The 15,999-nt window shown below is 38.5% G+C and overlaps 1 protein-coding gene across 4 annotated transcripts in view; it reads left to right on the top strand.

The window, feature by feature from the left end:
- PCDH15 (protocadherin related 15) overlaps positions 1-15,999 on the top strand; it is an 853,821-nt gene that overhangs the window by 788,252 nt on the left and 49,570 nt on the right. For all 4 annotated transcript variants that reach the window (XM_087765707.1, XM_087765706.1, XM_087765705.1 and 1 more), the window contains one exon: positions 15,584-15,799. In XM_087765707.1, the coding sequence (XP_087621833.1) occupies positions 15,584-15,799 (216 nt within the window). The remainder of the gene's footprint in view (positions 1-15,583; positions 15,800-15,999) is intronic.

The following is a 15,999-nucleotide window of genomic DNA, read 5'->3' as shown; positions in this document are numbered from 1 at the left end:
CATGTTTATGCTTTAAAAAGGAAAGAACAGTTTCTGTTTCATGTCAGCAAAGCAATTTCAGGTCTGTGCACTGTGATGCAATTTGTGAGTAAAATTGACTATCCATAGGGTTTGTGGGTTTTGGTTTGTTTTTTTTTTTTAAAAGAGAGATAAAATTCAAGGAAATATAATATATAGAATGTAATTAGCTTCAGACAGAAAAATAGCTTAGAATAAAAGCTATTTGTTTTATATAACATGCTTTGTGATGCAGTCTTTTGTGCTAGAGACAGCTTGAGTTGCCAGGACTTTCCAAGTCAACTTGTTTCCTCTGCCTTTATTTTGTTACCTCAGCAGGCCTCCTGCATCTTTTTTCACCTTAAGCATTAGTGGGATAGCTTTGAAGTTGCTGATTCTAGCTTATGCATGAAAGGGCACAGAAATACGACCTGCTAAGAGTTTTACTTTGGCCTCATGATGTGTTTAGAGCACCAGGAATGATATAGAGAATATCAGAGCTTATTAAAGTTGCCCATTGCTTTTTTGCTCCGTGGCAGTCCTTCCCAAAGTAAGTCCAGGAATGGCAGAAAAGGGGGAAGTTGTTAAGCATTGACTGTTGGATAGAAGCCTCTGTAGGTGAAATTTGTTTACTTTGTGTACTAGTTCAGAGTATTTGTTTTTTCTTATTTTTTTTCTACAGTGCTTATCATAGGCAATTTTTTGTCCCCAGAGTATCCATCTTGGTCTTTTCTAGAAACTCATACAGCAGTCCAAGTACATATGGCTGAGAATTTACTGAACATAACTTGGAAAGGGAACATTACAGTGTATAAATCTGCCCTACGCCAATTCTTCCCAGCTTCCTCTGCAGGCAGATTGTGTTTGAGGCCATAGCAGGTAGGGCCAGACCTACTGAATGGGGCTGGTCGGGAATTTCACCGTACATGCTGCCCTGGGATGCTGCTAAGGCTGAGCTTGTGCTTGCCAGTCTCCCAGCTGCAAAACCGTGAAGAAGCCTTAATACCGCTTTGCCCTAAGTGTGTTCCTGGCATAGCAAAAGATGCTGTTCAGCAGGCAGCATGCAAAGTTGTCTGATGGAAAGACCTGTGCCCAACCTGCAGGGTAATTTGGGCAACCAGATCAGATAAGATCAGTCAGTAGATCAAAGTCAGTGCAACTTCTCTCATAGTATTATTAGGAGAACACTGAGCGGTTATAAGAAGTAGCAATCCTGAATGAAACGGAAGGTGTAGGGAGGAATTACAGTGAGAGGAGATTAAAGCTGTTCATTGGTAACTGGAAAGAGCGATTAGCCCAGAATGCTTGTTGAAAAGGCATGTTTATTTACCACTACTTCATCAACTGTGAAGACTCAGTTCAGACTTCGTAAATGAAGCCAAAGAAGTCATCTAGCATGTGCAATGCCTGTGCTTACTTTAAAGATTTACTTGCATGTGAATAAAGAAATTACAAAGTGAATAAAAAAGTAGCATTGTGTATTGGAAATAATGCATTCAGAAGAGGAATTGCAAAATTTCCTCTTATAAATTTCTTTTTTTCCATCTTCTGTAGTGAAGTTTTAAGGTATACCAAATTCCTGCTCCATACAAAATAGATAGTGACATATAACCAGATGTCTGCTTGATTCAATGAAAGGAAATTCTCGATGTGCAAATTAAAGAAATTGCGGTAGTGTTGCTGGTAGGGTAATCTGAGACCATAATTGAGCAGAGTTTTGAAGGTAGGGGTAATGGTTTTGTTAATGTCTGTTTTTCCAGACGTTTTGCCAGTTATTGCTTCTTAGAACTTTATAGCTACTGAAGCCCTGGCATACTTAAAAATAGGAAGCAGAAAATTGTGTCAAATCCATGAACTTTAGAAGTGCGGAAGATACAGAACTGCACAAAGATACTGGAGTAGATAAAGAATAGTGAATAGCAGAGTTACTTAGATAAAGAGTGTTATGTGTGTGAAAGTAAACAAAACATAAGACACCAACGTAAAATTACGTTTTGAGTTGATCATACAGAATTTGAACAGGCTGTGAAATCCTACCTGGTTTTCGAAGAGGCATTCCTGATTTCTTAGGCACAGATATTCATGTGTGTGAGTCAAGGGGATAAGAAACATGTGAAAAAGAGCAGGCATCCAGGTAAGGGATATTCGGGGGTGAAGAAGGGAATCTGCTTTTACTCTTCAGAAACATTTGATTCAAGAAAGGTGATTAGAGGACAGAAAAGGACGACACAAAGGAAGACACAAAAGAAATTACCATTTTATGTCTCTAACCTGCTTCTGGTAAAACGTATGACAGAATTCTCCCCGACTTTGCTGACAGGCAAAATAGAACAAGGTATAAGACAGAAGTTGTTACTAGTGGATGGCCTCAAACATAACTGTGTGCTTAGTTAAAGTAAAATTAGAAACAGTTAAGAAGTGCTTGCTGCAGAAAATCAGGCTGTAATTTATTGTTCTAGCACCAAGCATTTTCAGCAGTCGGTGCTAGTTAGCTTATTTGCTGTCCTTTAGGAAAAAAAAAGTAATTGCTCTGTTAGTTAAATACAATACCCATTACAATTAGTGTTGAGAAGAACTAATCAAATTAATTCTTGAAGAGCTCGGGCAAGGAGAATTAAATGAGTAGTTTTCCAAGTTGAAATTTTTAAGAACATTAATAAAGTACACGCATAGCTTGCACTATAGAAATTATTCACATTTTTATTCTAATAAAAGTTATTAGAATTTATATTTTATTATTATTATTCAAATTTTTATTCTCATAAAAAACCTCCGTAGTAGGAGTTTTAAATGCATTTGCTTTCATCTTCTGTATTCATTAATAGTTGCTAAATTTTTTCATGACATCTGAGTAATTTTGAAAAGAAACTGATATTCTCAGCATATTCTCATTCTTCCTGTTGCTGACAACAACTTTGATGATCCTTGAACATGGTATTGACTAGCAGAAAAATTTTTACAACTGGAAGATGTAAAACTGCATATCATAGGTGGTTGAAATCATTGTTATTGGGACTCATATTGAACCAACATTTTCTAATTATGAATAGTGTCACTTTATTTGTCACAGCAATGCCATACAGTCACTGTTGTAGAAAAGTATGCAACATTTCCTGCACACTAGGACCCAAACTTGCCTTTTTTTCCCCTGTACTTCAAGGAGATACTGGCAATAAATAGGTACTAAATGTGTAGAAGTTACATTAACTTTTAAATTGGTTTCTTATGTACATTCCATTATCCTGACGGAAGAAGAAAGTGTTTATTTTAAATTAAAGTGTAAGATTGTTGTTACCAAAAAAAGCATGGACTCTGAATTGAGCCAGTGTTTTCCTTGTATTAAACACAATTAGGCATTCTAGAGGTACAGCAAAGACTCTGTTGATTAACTCCTAGCTTCTTTGTTTTTTCTCTTGATTTTTATCTATATGTGACAGATTTTGCTTGAAAACCTGAAAGTCGAAGACTTCTGTTATTAGTGGATGATTTGGATAGTCAAGTCACTTGTTTGAAAATTCCCAGTCCACCTTTTCTTTGTCAATCATTTTGTGTGTGTGTGTGTGTGTATGTTTAATACCAACTCCTACTCATTACTCTCCAAGGCCCTTATTTTTATATCCCTTCATGTGAATATCCATGTTCCTAATGACCTATGTCAGCTCCTGCTCCTGTGGACAGGGCTAGTATAAGTCATAACATTGTTTTGTACCAGGCATTTACTGTGCTGTCAATGTGTAGAGGTGGTTGTCAAGGTTTGGTTCTCTAAGTGAGATGAGATGCTTCAGAAATTGCACAGGGGAGAGAGGATAAACTGAAGTCTGTAAAACAGTAGGGCATATTAGAAAAGAAATGAGGACAACCCAATTCAGTGAAGAGAGAATAAGAAGGAAAAAAACAGCACTTGATCAGAGGTGAGATAGGATCAATCTTCTGCTTTTATAACATAAAAATGCAACTCCATTAACAGTGATATATTTCTCATGACTCTTTCATCAATTTTGTAACTGTTATGTACCATAAAGATGGGATAGATCATGGAAAGGGACATTTAAGTCATGAATGAAGATAATTCACATTATGAGCACCTACATTTACTTTCTCATGTGAAAGTGATAAAATACGTCTAAGTTCTCTTTTTTGAGGTGACCTACTTGCCCCAAGTGTTGGAAGCACTAAAGGCAGGCAACCATTTGGCACTCTATTTGATTGCCTTCATATAGTAGCAAAAAGTTTTGCATGACTCAACTTTTATAGCATAATTTAGTAGTTAACCATATTTTAGCAGACTTTCAGAGAAAATAAATCACATTCATTAATTATATTTTTATATTTTTAAGCACAAATATGTGTTTAATTTGCCTCAATGGTTACAATAAAAATTCCCCAACAAGGGCCTTCTGGCAGGCTGGCAGAGGATGCTGCTTCTGGAAGCCCTAATTTTGGAAACAGCAGCACTGGTTCCGTTAGCAAGAAATGCCTTTTTCTGGAGTGGCAGAAGGAGATGTTGTTGGTTGAAAATAAGGGTCAGATTTATTGCAAGAAGCTGGTCATTGCTAGTTTATTTCTATTGAAAGCAAAGGTGGGGTTTAAGTACCTAATACTTGAGTTGAGATAGCAACTCATCATCTGGGTACCTATATCTACCTCAGGGGGAGACTGTGGTAGCATGGCTGCACCGATAGAGAGCTCAGTCTGCCAAAGCTCTGGGACAGCTTTACAAGCGGGCAGGTCTTTATGGACACCGTGGAGCTGCTTTACCACGGTGCTTTAACCCAGCTCCTGTTGTCTGCCAAGAGGTTGGAGTGGGCCTGTGCAAACAGGTTTGCTTTGTCCAGTAGCTGTTGGTGCAATAATCATGGGAAAAGATCAATGGTTGTGTGGGTTAATTGCAGTAATCGGAATGGCTGGTATTTAGATATTGATATGGCTCCTGCAGTTAGATGTGATTTACAGGGTATGCCTGCTTTTATTTGCCATTGCTGTAATCAAATTAGTTAAGCATAATAATCACAGTGGCAGGCACTTGCCAGCAGTTATCATTTAGTGGCAGTTTAAGCTAATATAATTTTTCCTTTTCATCAAATAGGAAATAAAAAAGATGAGCTGAGAGACGTTAGCTAGGAAATATTAAACTATCAGTGTTTACCAGTGTAGATACTAAGGAAGTTCAAAAATTCTTTTACAATCTGGGCTGAAATTCTGTGTCTTTATTTTAGAGAGTATATGGGTTATGTAAAGCAAGAGGTAAACAATATTTTAAGTTTTTAAAAATGTGTCTATTTTTGCAATAGTTTGAAGAGAAAAATACTCTGAAATGTCAGAACAGTGTTGGTGTTAATATCGAGAGAGGCTTATGATGCAGGATAGGATTAACAGCTGTGTTTATGTTCATATCCTCACCGCCAGGTGATCCCTACCCCACCAAGATCCACACTGGCCTCTTCCAGCAATTGTCCAGGCCAAGGGATGTGTTACGGTGCCCGCAGCTCTCTTCCTGGCCATGCACCTGTGTTTTCCCAGAGGAAGGCAGGGGTGTGTGCAGGGCAGCTGCTGCTCAGGCTTTGCCCTAGGTAATCAGTGTCCTGCTGACACTCCCTTAAGCTGTAGGCAGATCTCCAGTTCTGTCTCAATTTGGCATTTAATAAGTTATTCTCAACTACCTCTCTTTCTTTGTACAATGTTATTGGCACATAAGAATGACTCATTTTTGATGAGTGTAATTTATATAAAAATAAGATGACAGGCTTTATTGCCCTATGCAAAAACTACAGCTTTCAAATTAAAAAAAAAACCAACACACACAATCAGTTCCTCTTTAACAGTACTTAATGATTTGCTGTAGTCATTAATTTTTAATATAGCAATTTATGTAAATCGTTTTTAGATAAATTCATCGCAAATATACTGCTTAACATTTGTGTGTTTAACTTCAATTGCTTAAATCATTCTGTATTCTGTGGCTTGATCAAAATTTCACTCCTCCCATCAAAGCACAGTTCTTCCCCTCTTGAAAAGTATTTTGTAAAGCACCCCAGTCCTGGCACTAGTTATGCCATACAGCCTAGTAAGTCACATTGGGAATAAGAAATAACCTAACTGCCATGGGCCAAACACAAAGAAAATGCAGGGAGAGAAGAAAACTATGTACTGAGTACATAATCTTACACACAAATTGAATTTAGAGACAAATAGGCCAATAAAATACTGGATAAACACTTCTCTCGTCATCAAAGCAGTTACGTATGTGACTAAGCCAAATACTATAGATTGCTTCTCCAAGCTTTATAAGGTGCAGCAATTTTGCTGGCAGCAGCAACCGCTCTCTTAAATATATTCATTTGAATATAAAATCCTCTTAGAATAGGGCAATGTGTTGTCTTGCTCTAGGTTTTTAGAAAGATTACTATAACTAGATAAAAAGGAAGCTTGAGCTCAGAAGAATGCCACAAATCATTATCAAAAAGTCTCTTTTAATTAGAATTAATTTGGTTAATGATATGCCATATGAATTATTCTATATGAATATGATTGTTTTAAGGCTAGTGTCCTGTGAAAGCTGATAAATACTAATGTCTCTAAGGAAAAAAAAAAAAGGAATATATTCATTCAAATGGCACTTTTTAACCGAAGCTTTAGTCCTTGCATCTTAAAGACCATGTTTATATTGCTAATAGCTCAGCAGGAAATGTGGAGCTGTGTTAAATACCATTTCTCTTGAAATGATAGCTGAGGCTGATGATCGCATCTCAAATCTACAGGCAGTTTCACACAGCCGTCTTTTTAAGCCTACTCATTTCCCCCAAAGCCTATCAAAGATACGCAACGCACAGATGAGATCTCTTGAGTCCAGGTTGATGACGTGATGCAAGACCAAAGGGTGGTCAGAAGCCGTGGTGGTAGGACAGCCGCAGCACGTCTTGCTTGCTGGTTGTCTGGGTTTCCCTCGCACTCTGCAGCCATCGCACTGGGCCTGCAGTGGTGGGACAGCTGGAACAGCAGGCTGGATAATCACTTCAGTTACAGTTCTGGTCGTGCTCAGAAAAAGGTTTCAGGTGTTGGACAGTCCTGATGGGGACTGTGTTATAATAACCTTTTATGTTCTCTCCCCTTTTCTGCAATTCTTTTTTTTTTCCCCAGAATTTTCAATGTATATAAGAGCCCATTTCCATGATTAAAGGCCTTTTCGTGCTTTTTGTTATGATATGTTAATTAAAAACAGATGTAATACTCATAACTACTAATTTATGAATTTTGTGGTTTGAGATTTGCTTTGCATTTCATTATATTAGAATTAGTTGCTTTGCTTTGCCACTGGTATTTTCGTATAACTCCTGGTTTTCCCCTCAGAATTAGAACCAGACTGCCTTTAGCCACATACACAATATTTTCAATCTGCTCTATAAAAACAAAACCAAAATCAACACAATCTAGGGAAGTTACGAGCAGGAATTGACTTTTCCCTATAATGGTGTGTTATTAGCCCTTTCTTTTTAAACATTTTCTTTTACAGGATTAATCTCTCTAGTTTTGTTTGTTGACATGCATTTAATGGAAATATCAGAGATGCTAATTCTAGTAAAGAGAGAGATTCTTTTCAGAATTACTCCTCAGTTTATGAAGGTATTTTTTGTACTGAAAATGTTTGCAGAAAAGGAAGCTTGCCAAAATAAATGCCAGTGAATCAAAGTTTCTGGAAGTGGCTGACCTGTATTTGATAGAAATGGCTCTAATATGAAGCCAGCAGAGAGGTTTGATGATGATAATAGGGGCCAGTGGAGTCTGAAATGCAGTTACAACCTGAAAAAAACTCGATTCTTACAATATGGTTGATCGTATTTTCATTTCAGACCTTTTCTGTATTTTGTGCCCCTTTCTCATAGGCTTCATAATGTAACTTTATCCTTTATTACTGTTCGAATATCTTAATATACAGAACAGCAAAATAAAACAAAGCTATTTTATGCTACAAGATTTTACCCTAATGACACACAGGGGAACAGGATTTACTCTTTACTTAACCGTAATCCTTGAAAGCAATCTATCTTAGCGGTTGCATACTGGTCTAAAGCAATTGATAGAATAAATGTTTAAAATTCCTGGGTATGGTTATGTGTTACATATAGAGAGAATACTGGGATTACTTTTTTGCCCAGATGCATTTGTCCATGTTAAATCTCCAGTTATTTTCTATTCATGCCTATAACCTCTAGATTTCTTTTGGTATTTCCTTTTTCCTTGGGATGATAGGTAAATTTTCACTGTGGCAAGTTCTGTAAAAGTGAGATTCAACCCTTGGCACCTTGAGACAGCTTTCTGCTGTGAAACACAAAGTTTTCCCTTCTCTAATTTTACTTTTGCATATATACGAGAGAAGTTCCTTCTTTGTGAAAATGAACTGCTTTGCCAGTCACAGTCTTTTATTAGTTAAAATATGATTTATGAATCACAGAGAGTAATCTGTAGGGAGAAAACACACTTGGTAGAAGTAAAAATCTACTTTGAAGCCTATTTGCAGTGACAGCAGCACAGCCTCAAACGCGCATCTGCTGTAACATCTGGCCTCTGACAGGAAGCTGCTTGCCCTGCTAAGAATAATATTACAGTAATTCCAAGCACACAGGTAATTTCTTTCAAAGAACATATCTCTAGATAATATCTTGGCTTCCTAAAATTTCTACTGTAAAAGAACAGTACTATTGTTTTCCTTTGGCAGTATTCAGAAAAACTACTACCCTTTGTGATTTTTTTTCTAAATGTAACATTAGATTATTTCAATTGCTATGTTATTTTCTAACAGTTTTAACACTGTTAGTCCTGCATGTGCCTTCCAGAGTAAAGTACCTCCTGCAGGGGCTGGAAGGGGTGAGTATGCCTGGAGTGTATGCAATGCTGGATCATTCCCATCCCATGGAGGATCAACTGCGTGATCTGCACTGCCTTGCAGCACGTACGCATAAACCTACTATATCGAGCACTAACTGCTATTGGCATAGCAGGAAAATGCTATAAAAACCAATATTTCTAATTTTTTTTCAAAATACAAGTTTGGGAATACCTCTTATTCAACATTTTTTCCCATGAGACAGCCTGTCAAAATTGATCCATGTTTCCACACTTTGGGTTTTTTGACACTATTGGAGGAAAAAGTGAGCAATTCTCGTTCACTTTTTTTCCTTACTACCTGTATTTCTCAGAAGTTTCCGTGGAGCTGGGCTTTACTCGGAGTGGGCTGGGCAGTGATCAGCAATATACTTAGCAGAGTCCATTCTTTTCCTCTTTATTCTAGTACCTTTGTAAGTATGCCTAACAAATGATGCATTTAAAGTGTAAATTAATTTATCTTTGGCTCCATGCAGCCCCCATGAAAGGTGATTATTTGACATTTCTCAAATCTGCACATTTCTGCAGGGAATATCGTAGTGTGAGGCGCAACCACGTGGCCGCACGATCACAGTGTTACGGTAGGGCACTTATCCCCTCACCCGGAGAGACTTGTAAAAGCAATGCCATGTGGCAATAACATTCTGATACTGTCACCAAAATTGCCAGTGGCCTGACATATTTGGTGGCTTGTTTGGGATGAGCATTAAAATCTTCATTAACCACAGGTCCTGAAGCTATTGCGTAATCATGAGATGATTACAATTTTTATCATTCTCAGTGTGAGCTAAATTCAAACTAGCTGCTTTGAGTTAAATGCAATTGTTAATTTTAAATGTTTTCCAGTCTCCCTAGCAGGGTCACCCTTAATCATGAGCCTGAGGATGCTAACAGGGCATGTAAAATGAATGGGACTGGGCTTTTTTGTTTTGTTTTGTTTTTTCTTCTTTCTAGCTTAGTGCCACTAAGCAGATGGCAGGTTCAACTGTTTCCAATCAGTTGCTGGCACATAAAACAGCTTTTAGAACAAGACCATTTTTGCCGGTAGGAATTTACAGATTGTTGAATATTTTCAGTTCTGAAGCCACATCTGCCATTGTACTGTTTTAGATGCGGTTTTACTTTGTGATTTACAGACACTTAAGCCAGTAAGTTTGTTGTAGCTATTGCAGTTTTCCTCTTTTTTTTTCTGTGTTTCTTCACTACTGTGCTCTTCTACACTGTTACCTGTGTCTAGCACTTTTGAACTCATGATCACCAGCTTGTTTTTGCCAGACTGCCTCAGAGTTCTGTAGCTTTGCATCTCCTGGTATCTGCTCCTCAAACTTACCGTCCTTTAGAGACTTCTTTCCACCAAATTCTTAGCTGTGAGATACTTGGATGGCCTTAGGGGACAGCTGCTGTGTGAAGTGCTCAAATGCAACCCAAGTGTTGTGTTAATTAGTTACACCAGAAAAAACATAGGACAAACTGGTTACAGAGGCACCACTAAAGGGATCTCTGTTGCTCCTAGTTTTCAGCTCATATATTTTCATCTCTTGTCTTCCAGACATGCCTTTTGACTCAGCTCTAGTGAGTCCTATATATTTCCATACTTGAGCTAATGCTTTTTTCCCCTCTCAGTCCTCCTAAAGCTGAAAACCAAACAAAACAAAGTACCTTTCTGCTCCCTCTCTGTTTTAAGGCAACTGATGTGTTAAAAGCACTTTTTGTTGGCAGCAAAGCAGCTGTACCATTCATCCCATTGCCGCTGCAGTGCTGGCCTGAATTAGACATTGCTTATCTGAGAACGAACCTGGTGCCGACAGTGTCCATCTCTTTGCTGCCTCTGCAGTGCCAAGAATTTTAACGTTTCTAATGACTTGCTGTGAATTGTGCTGGCAGTCCGTGTATGGGAGATGTAGTCACTGAGAACGCGTGGCTTATTGGTCTTTTTGCTCCGAGAGAAAGCTGCCAATAAAGTTACAAAAAAAAAAAACTGTTAATGACTTTGTGGTAAGTACTCTCAATGTTAGAGCCTAGAGCAGCATGTTTCAGCTGATACCTGGCTGGTGTAATGTGCTTTTGTGGTGGGGTTAGGGAGTACCCCAGCAGTTGCAGCTCTTCCACCGTGGGAGAGGACGGGTAAGGGCTGGAGGCAGTGCACGGTGATGCCAACAAAACTCCATTCCTGAGCTTGCACTCAGTTAGAGGAGGGTTGAATTTGGCCTGATAATTCCTAAAATCATACATATTTATCAGTACTCAATCATAGCAGAATTTAGGAGACATCTGTATTTCTTGCACATAACAAAAGGAAGATAGACTGCTGTAATATTAAGATTAAGTATAGCTCTTTCTCTTCTTTGACAGTCATAACGCAACTCTTGAGATGTCGTATATCTCTTCCTAATGAAGTGTCAAAAATATTTACCTTCAGGACAAATTACAAGAATAGCAAACATCCTTACTCTGTATTAAAGAAGTTGCTACATTAATGTCAGCAGCTCACAAGCTCTCTCTGGTGGTCCTGCAAAGCTGAGCATTGCACTGAGCGTCGTTAGGTTTGATCAAAGTATGAATAGTGGTGAAAAGGGGGGAAATGGAAACAATGAAGTTAAAATATTTGAAATTGGAATCTGATGATTTTTCTGAGTTCCTCAGGCTGTTTTGCACCTGGCTTTGCTCATCTGCGTGTAGGTGGTTTCTGGGATGGAAATAGCCTGAACTGTAATGATTTTGAGGCCATCAATTTCTCTGGGGTGCCACTGAATTCTCAGAACTTCTGAAAATTAACTCCTAGCCTGTCTACCGGCTTTGGGCGTCTGAACTGCAGGGTTTTAGAGGCTGCATGCTTATAATTTCAAAAAGCCTCTTTCACTGAGGTTTCATGCATTAAACTCAGCTGCAAGATTTATCATACCGTTACTTCTAAGCAACTACACTAGTGTGATGTTTGTTCAGAAAGGCTGACTTTATTTAATGTCTGTGCCTGCAATATTAATACCCTAATTTGGATCCAAATTTTGTTGTCTGTAGTTGCACACATATACAAGCGTGAAATACTGAAGGTGAAATTGATTTCTTTTGTTATTGAAACAAACTACTATTTAAAGTCGTATCTTTCTATTGAGATAGAATTTGCTAATATTAAAAAAAGATAGGCTTATGGCTGAGCTGAACCAATCTAATAAATCCATTTTAAGAAAGAAATTGGCTTTTTATTGAAAGGGCGTAGTGCTCATCTTGCAGGGCACCTCCAGAGAGCCTTTGACAGTTAGCCAGGCAGTCGCTGTAAATCCTGTCTCACTACGCTGAAGACCCCACAGGAGCCAGATCAGATAGTGCTCTACTACCTGTGCCTACATGCCTCATGTGCCAAAACACATGCTGTGTGGGATTACAGGAATTACTTTTTTTTTCCACCCCAGCTCCATTACCAACATGCAAAGTTGAGTAAGGATAAGCCAGTGGGTTTTGCCAGACTGATGTTTTCTGTGTTGTTCATTGCTTTAATCTGAGCTATGTTGTACAACTTGTACTTGCCTGATCTTAGATGCACACACACAGTGATTTGTTAGGTATGAGGCAAAGAAGTGATTATTTCTAATAGCTGCTCTGCATCACCATGAAATAATTTTCGAAGAGGTTTCCTTCTTGTTTCTCGAGCAGCCCATAGGTGGTCTTCTGGATGGGTTGTACCAAATGTTATCCCCTGCTACTACAGGCAGAGGCTTCCTGATCTCTTTTTTGAGTACATGGCGGATGTAAAGCTCTCCTAGAACTCACAGGCAAAATTGATCCAAAAAGCACCAACAGAAGCTCTGTTGAATGCCTCTGTAACCTACAGTTTGCATATTTTCAAGGATGTTTTATTTCTGTTATCGTGCTGGTTTTAAATGTTTCTTTAGTAAGAGTAATTTTAGTAGTAGAGTAATTTTAGTAGTAATAGTACTTGCATGGAATCTTTTAGTTGTAATTTTAAGATTTCCTTTGCATTTGGTTAAGAACAGGTATTTGAAGTGAAATATTTGATTTTCAGATGTGTACAGGGTGCCTGTGCCTAGGTGGGCACGGAGGGGTCTCTGTGAGGAGACCATGCTGCCCTGGGCTGGGTACTAATGGTTCCAACAGCCCCATGGCCAGGCACAACTGAGGTGGTGTTTTAATTCTTGTCTTTGTTTCTTATTGTCCAAATCTATTTATATGGCAGTAAAGTAAATGAATTTTCCTCAAGTTGAGTCTGTTTTGCTGTGACAGTGATTGATAAGTAAGCTCGCTGTCCTTATCTCAACCCGTGAGCTTTTTCTATCTTATTTTCTCCCCCATCCTTTTGAGGAGGGGGTGAGAGAGCAGCTGGGTGGGCCTCGGGCAGCTCGCCAAGGCCAACCCACCACAACATGCTAATTTGAGAATACATCAGATGAAACCATGGTGAGAGTAAGAGTCCAATAAGGTCACTGAAGTTGGTACAGTTGCAGGAGGAATGAAGGTAACCTGTTGTGAAATTCAGGCATTTATGCACTTCTTAAAAGGGCTGACTTGAGCTCGTAGCTGAGCACAGACATTTAGCTCTCAAATAGTGATCACTGTTAGCACTTGTGTATCAACCTGATTTTTAGGTACAGCCACTTCCTTGCGCCATATAGCATCCCTTCACATTTACTTGTTCCTTCAGCAATTTACTTGTCAAAAGGAAAGCCAAAAATGAGCCTAGTCCTGAAAATCCACCTGTCAAGCTCCTGTCTGCTGGCTCCGTGATGTTTTGGGGTTGTTTGCTGGGGACAGCCCGTGCCAGTTGGATAGCAGGAGTGCTCTGGAAAAGCTCAATGATATCTTTACCTTTTGACTGACAGAAAGGGGTAAATTTCAGAAAGCTTTTAACCTTCCCCATCTTTCCTAAAAATGCTAATAAAGGGGTTTGAGATCACCCAAGACATAGTAATCTTGATTTTAAAAGCCTTAAAAAAAGCTATAGAACTAGAGAACAAAAGCACTTTAACACATTTCATATTTATGCTTTTTGTAGCCAAGCCAGATAACGCTTTGTCAATTCAGAGAAAAACAAAACATTTACAAAGGATTTTAAACAGTTCTGTCTCCGTGATGAGTGGCAGCCAGTGTCATCGAGGGAGCTCATCTTCTGGGCAGCTCTGCAGCACATCGGTGTGCTATGTGAAACACGTTTGCTACCTCTAGCTAAACCAGCCCAGATATTATTGCTTGAGTGCTGTATAGTTATATCTATTCCATCTGGTCTGATAGCAGTCAGAGTAGCATGGAAAGCACATACAGTTTTGAGTACCTGGATCATTTGTCTGGCATGGGTATCTCTTGATGGTGTACAATGCAATCACTATGTTGCATAGACTTGCTTGTTGTATCTCCTCACTGATATTGCCTGAAAATTATCAGAAAATAAAGACAAAATAGGAGTTAGTAGAAGTTTTCACCTTCTAGATCTTGTTCACTGATGGTGAGGAAGCAATTAATGATGATTAACGGCCATCTACTGAAGGCTTAATGACCTTGCACAGATAATGCTTTTTTTAGACAGCAGTGGTGTGTCATGGTAAACAGCTCTTCACACTGCCATAAACCCTGACTAGATTGTGATTATTGTTTTTGTTTTTAAGTCATGGTGAGGTATGGATTTTACACAAAGACCTGCACCTTTTTGAAGTTAAGGGTGTTTTTTCTTCAACATTAGCTGAAGCCACAAGCTTAAAAAGTCATGCCAATATTTTGATAAAAGCCTGCTAATAGATGCTGAAGTGTCCCAGATGCTGAGGCAGTACCCAAGTCTAATGAGTGGGCAAATGTACAGGCAGTAATTAGCTACCATCTCACTGACCCCTTCCTAGATGGAGCACGTGAAAACGTTATAAGGGTCCTCAAAAACACTCCCATCTGAATATGGGTACTGCCTTTTGAACAGCAGCATGATTTATGCAAAGGAATAGGTCTGGAGAGGCCAGAATGGGGCTATGCAGGGTTGTCAGGCACAAGGCAGGTGAAATGACATAGCTCCTGGGGCTGCCTAATTGATGCCAGGACTGCATCCTAATTCTGCAGCAGTTCAGCAATGGGAGAATGCCAGGGCAGCTTTGTGTCCTGCACTGGGTCTGTACATCAGGTCCATTGTGCAGCACTGCAGGAATGCCACTCAATCCCCCCCTTTTTTTTTTTAATAAAAAAGGATAAAATTACTCCAAAAATACATGTGCTCAATCAATGAGGGTGCAGAATGTCTCTAAGAAGAGGGAGGACATTCTTGTTGTGCAAGTTTGTGAATGCATTGCTGGGGTTTTTTTTTTTGATATTCAATATTTGTCAACAAGAATTTGGCAGTAGAGGTTTCTCAGAATTATACTGTTCTTACCTGTTTAGTTTGTTGCAGACTTGAAAAGCCCATTTATATTTTTCTTCTTTTTTTCTTTTTTCTTTTTTTTTGTTTGGTTTTGTTGTTTGTTTGTTTGGTTTTTTTAGCAGTTTAGTGCCAGCACAGGAGAAAGAAATTACTGGAAAAGCAAAACTGTATGCAGCAAAGTTAAATGAACCATTTAAAGTAATAGCGATATCTGCTCTCCAGGATCTAATGTTTTAAACGTCAGAGTGGAAGAAATTTGCTGGACCAATATGCAACTTTATTTAAAGGACAAGGTTAATGATTCTTTGCATGCATATTTACTTTATTTGCCTCTGCTTGTTTTCTTTTTCCTATTAGGCTGATGATAAAGACACTGGGAATTACAGTGCCATGCAATACAGACTCATCATTCCTCCAATCAAGGATGGTAAAGAAGGTTTTGTCATTGAAGCTTACACAGGGCTAATAAAAACTGCTATGCTGTTCAAAAATATGAGAAGATCCTATTTCAAGTTTCAGGTCATTGCAACTGACAATTATGGAAAAGGACTGAGCAGCAAAGCAGAAGTACTTGTAAGTATGAGCCAGGCATTATCTTTATGGAATAATTCTTGAGGAAATTCAAACACTACATAAAGTTTAATTCCAGGCAGACCTATAGGAAGGCCATAAACTGTGTGTACTTAATCTTTTTAAGTCACTGAATTAAAGCCTTTTTTTTTTTTTTTTTTAAATCAAAAGCTTTTATGACCATCTGAAACATGTGAAACATG

This window comes from Nipponia nippon, unplaced genomic scaffold (assembly GCF_047370975.1).
Source record: "Nipponia nippon isolate SJK-2023a ecotype South Korea unplaced genomic scaffold, ASM4737097v1 scaffold_3, whole genome shotgun sequence".
NCBI lineage: Eukaryota > Metazoa > Chordata > Aves > Pelecaniformes > Threskiornithidae > Nipponia > Nipponia nippon.
The sequence above is the reverse complement of the archived record's forward strand: the minus strand, read 5'-3'. Positions and strand labels throughout refer to the sequence as shown.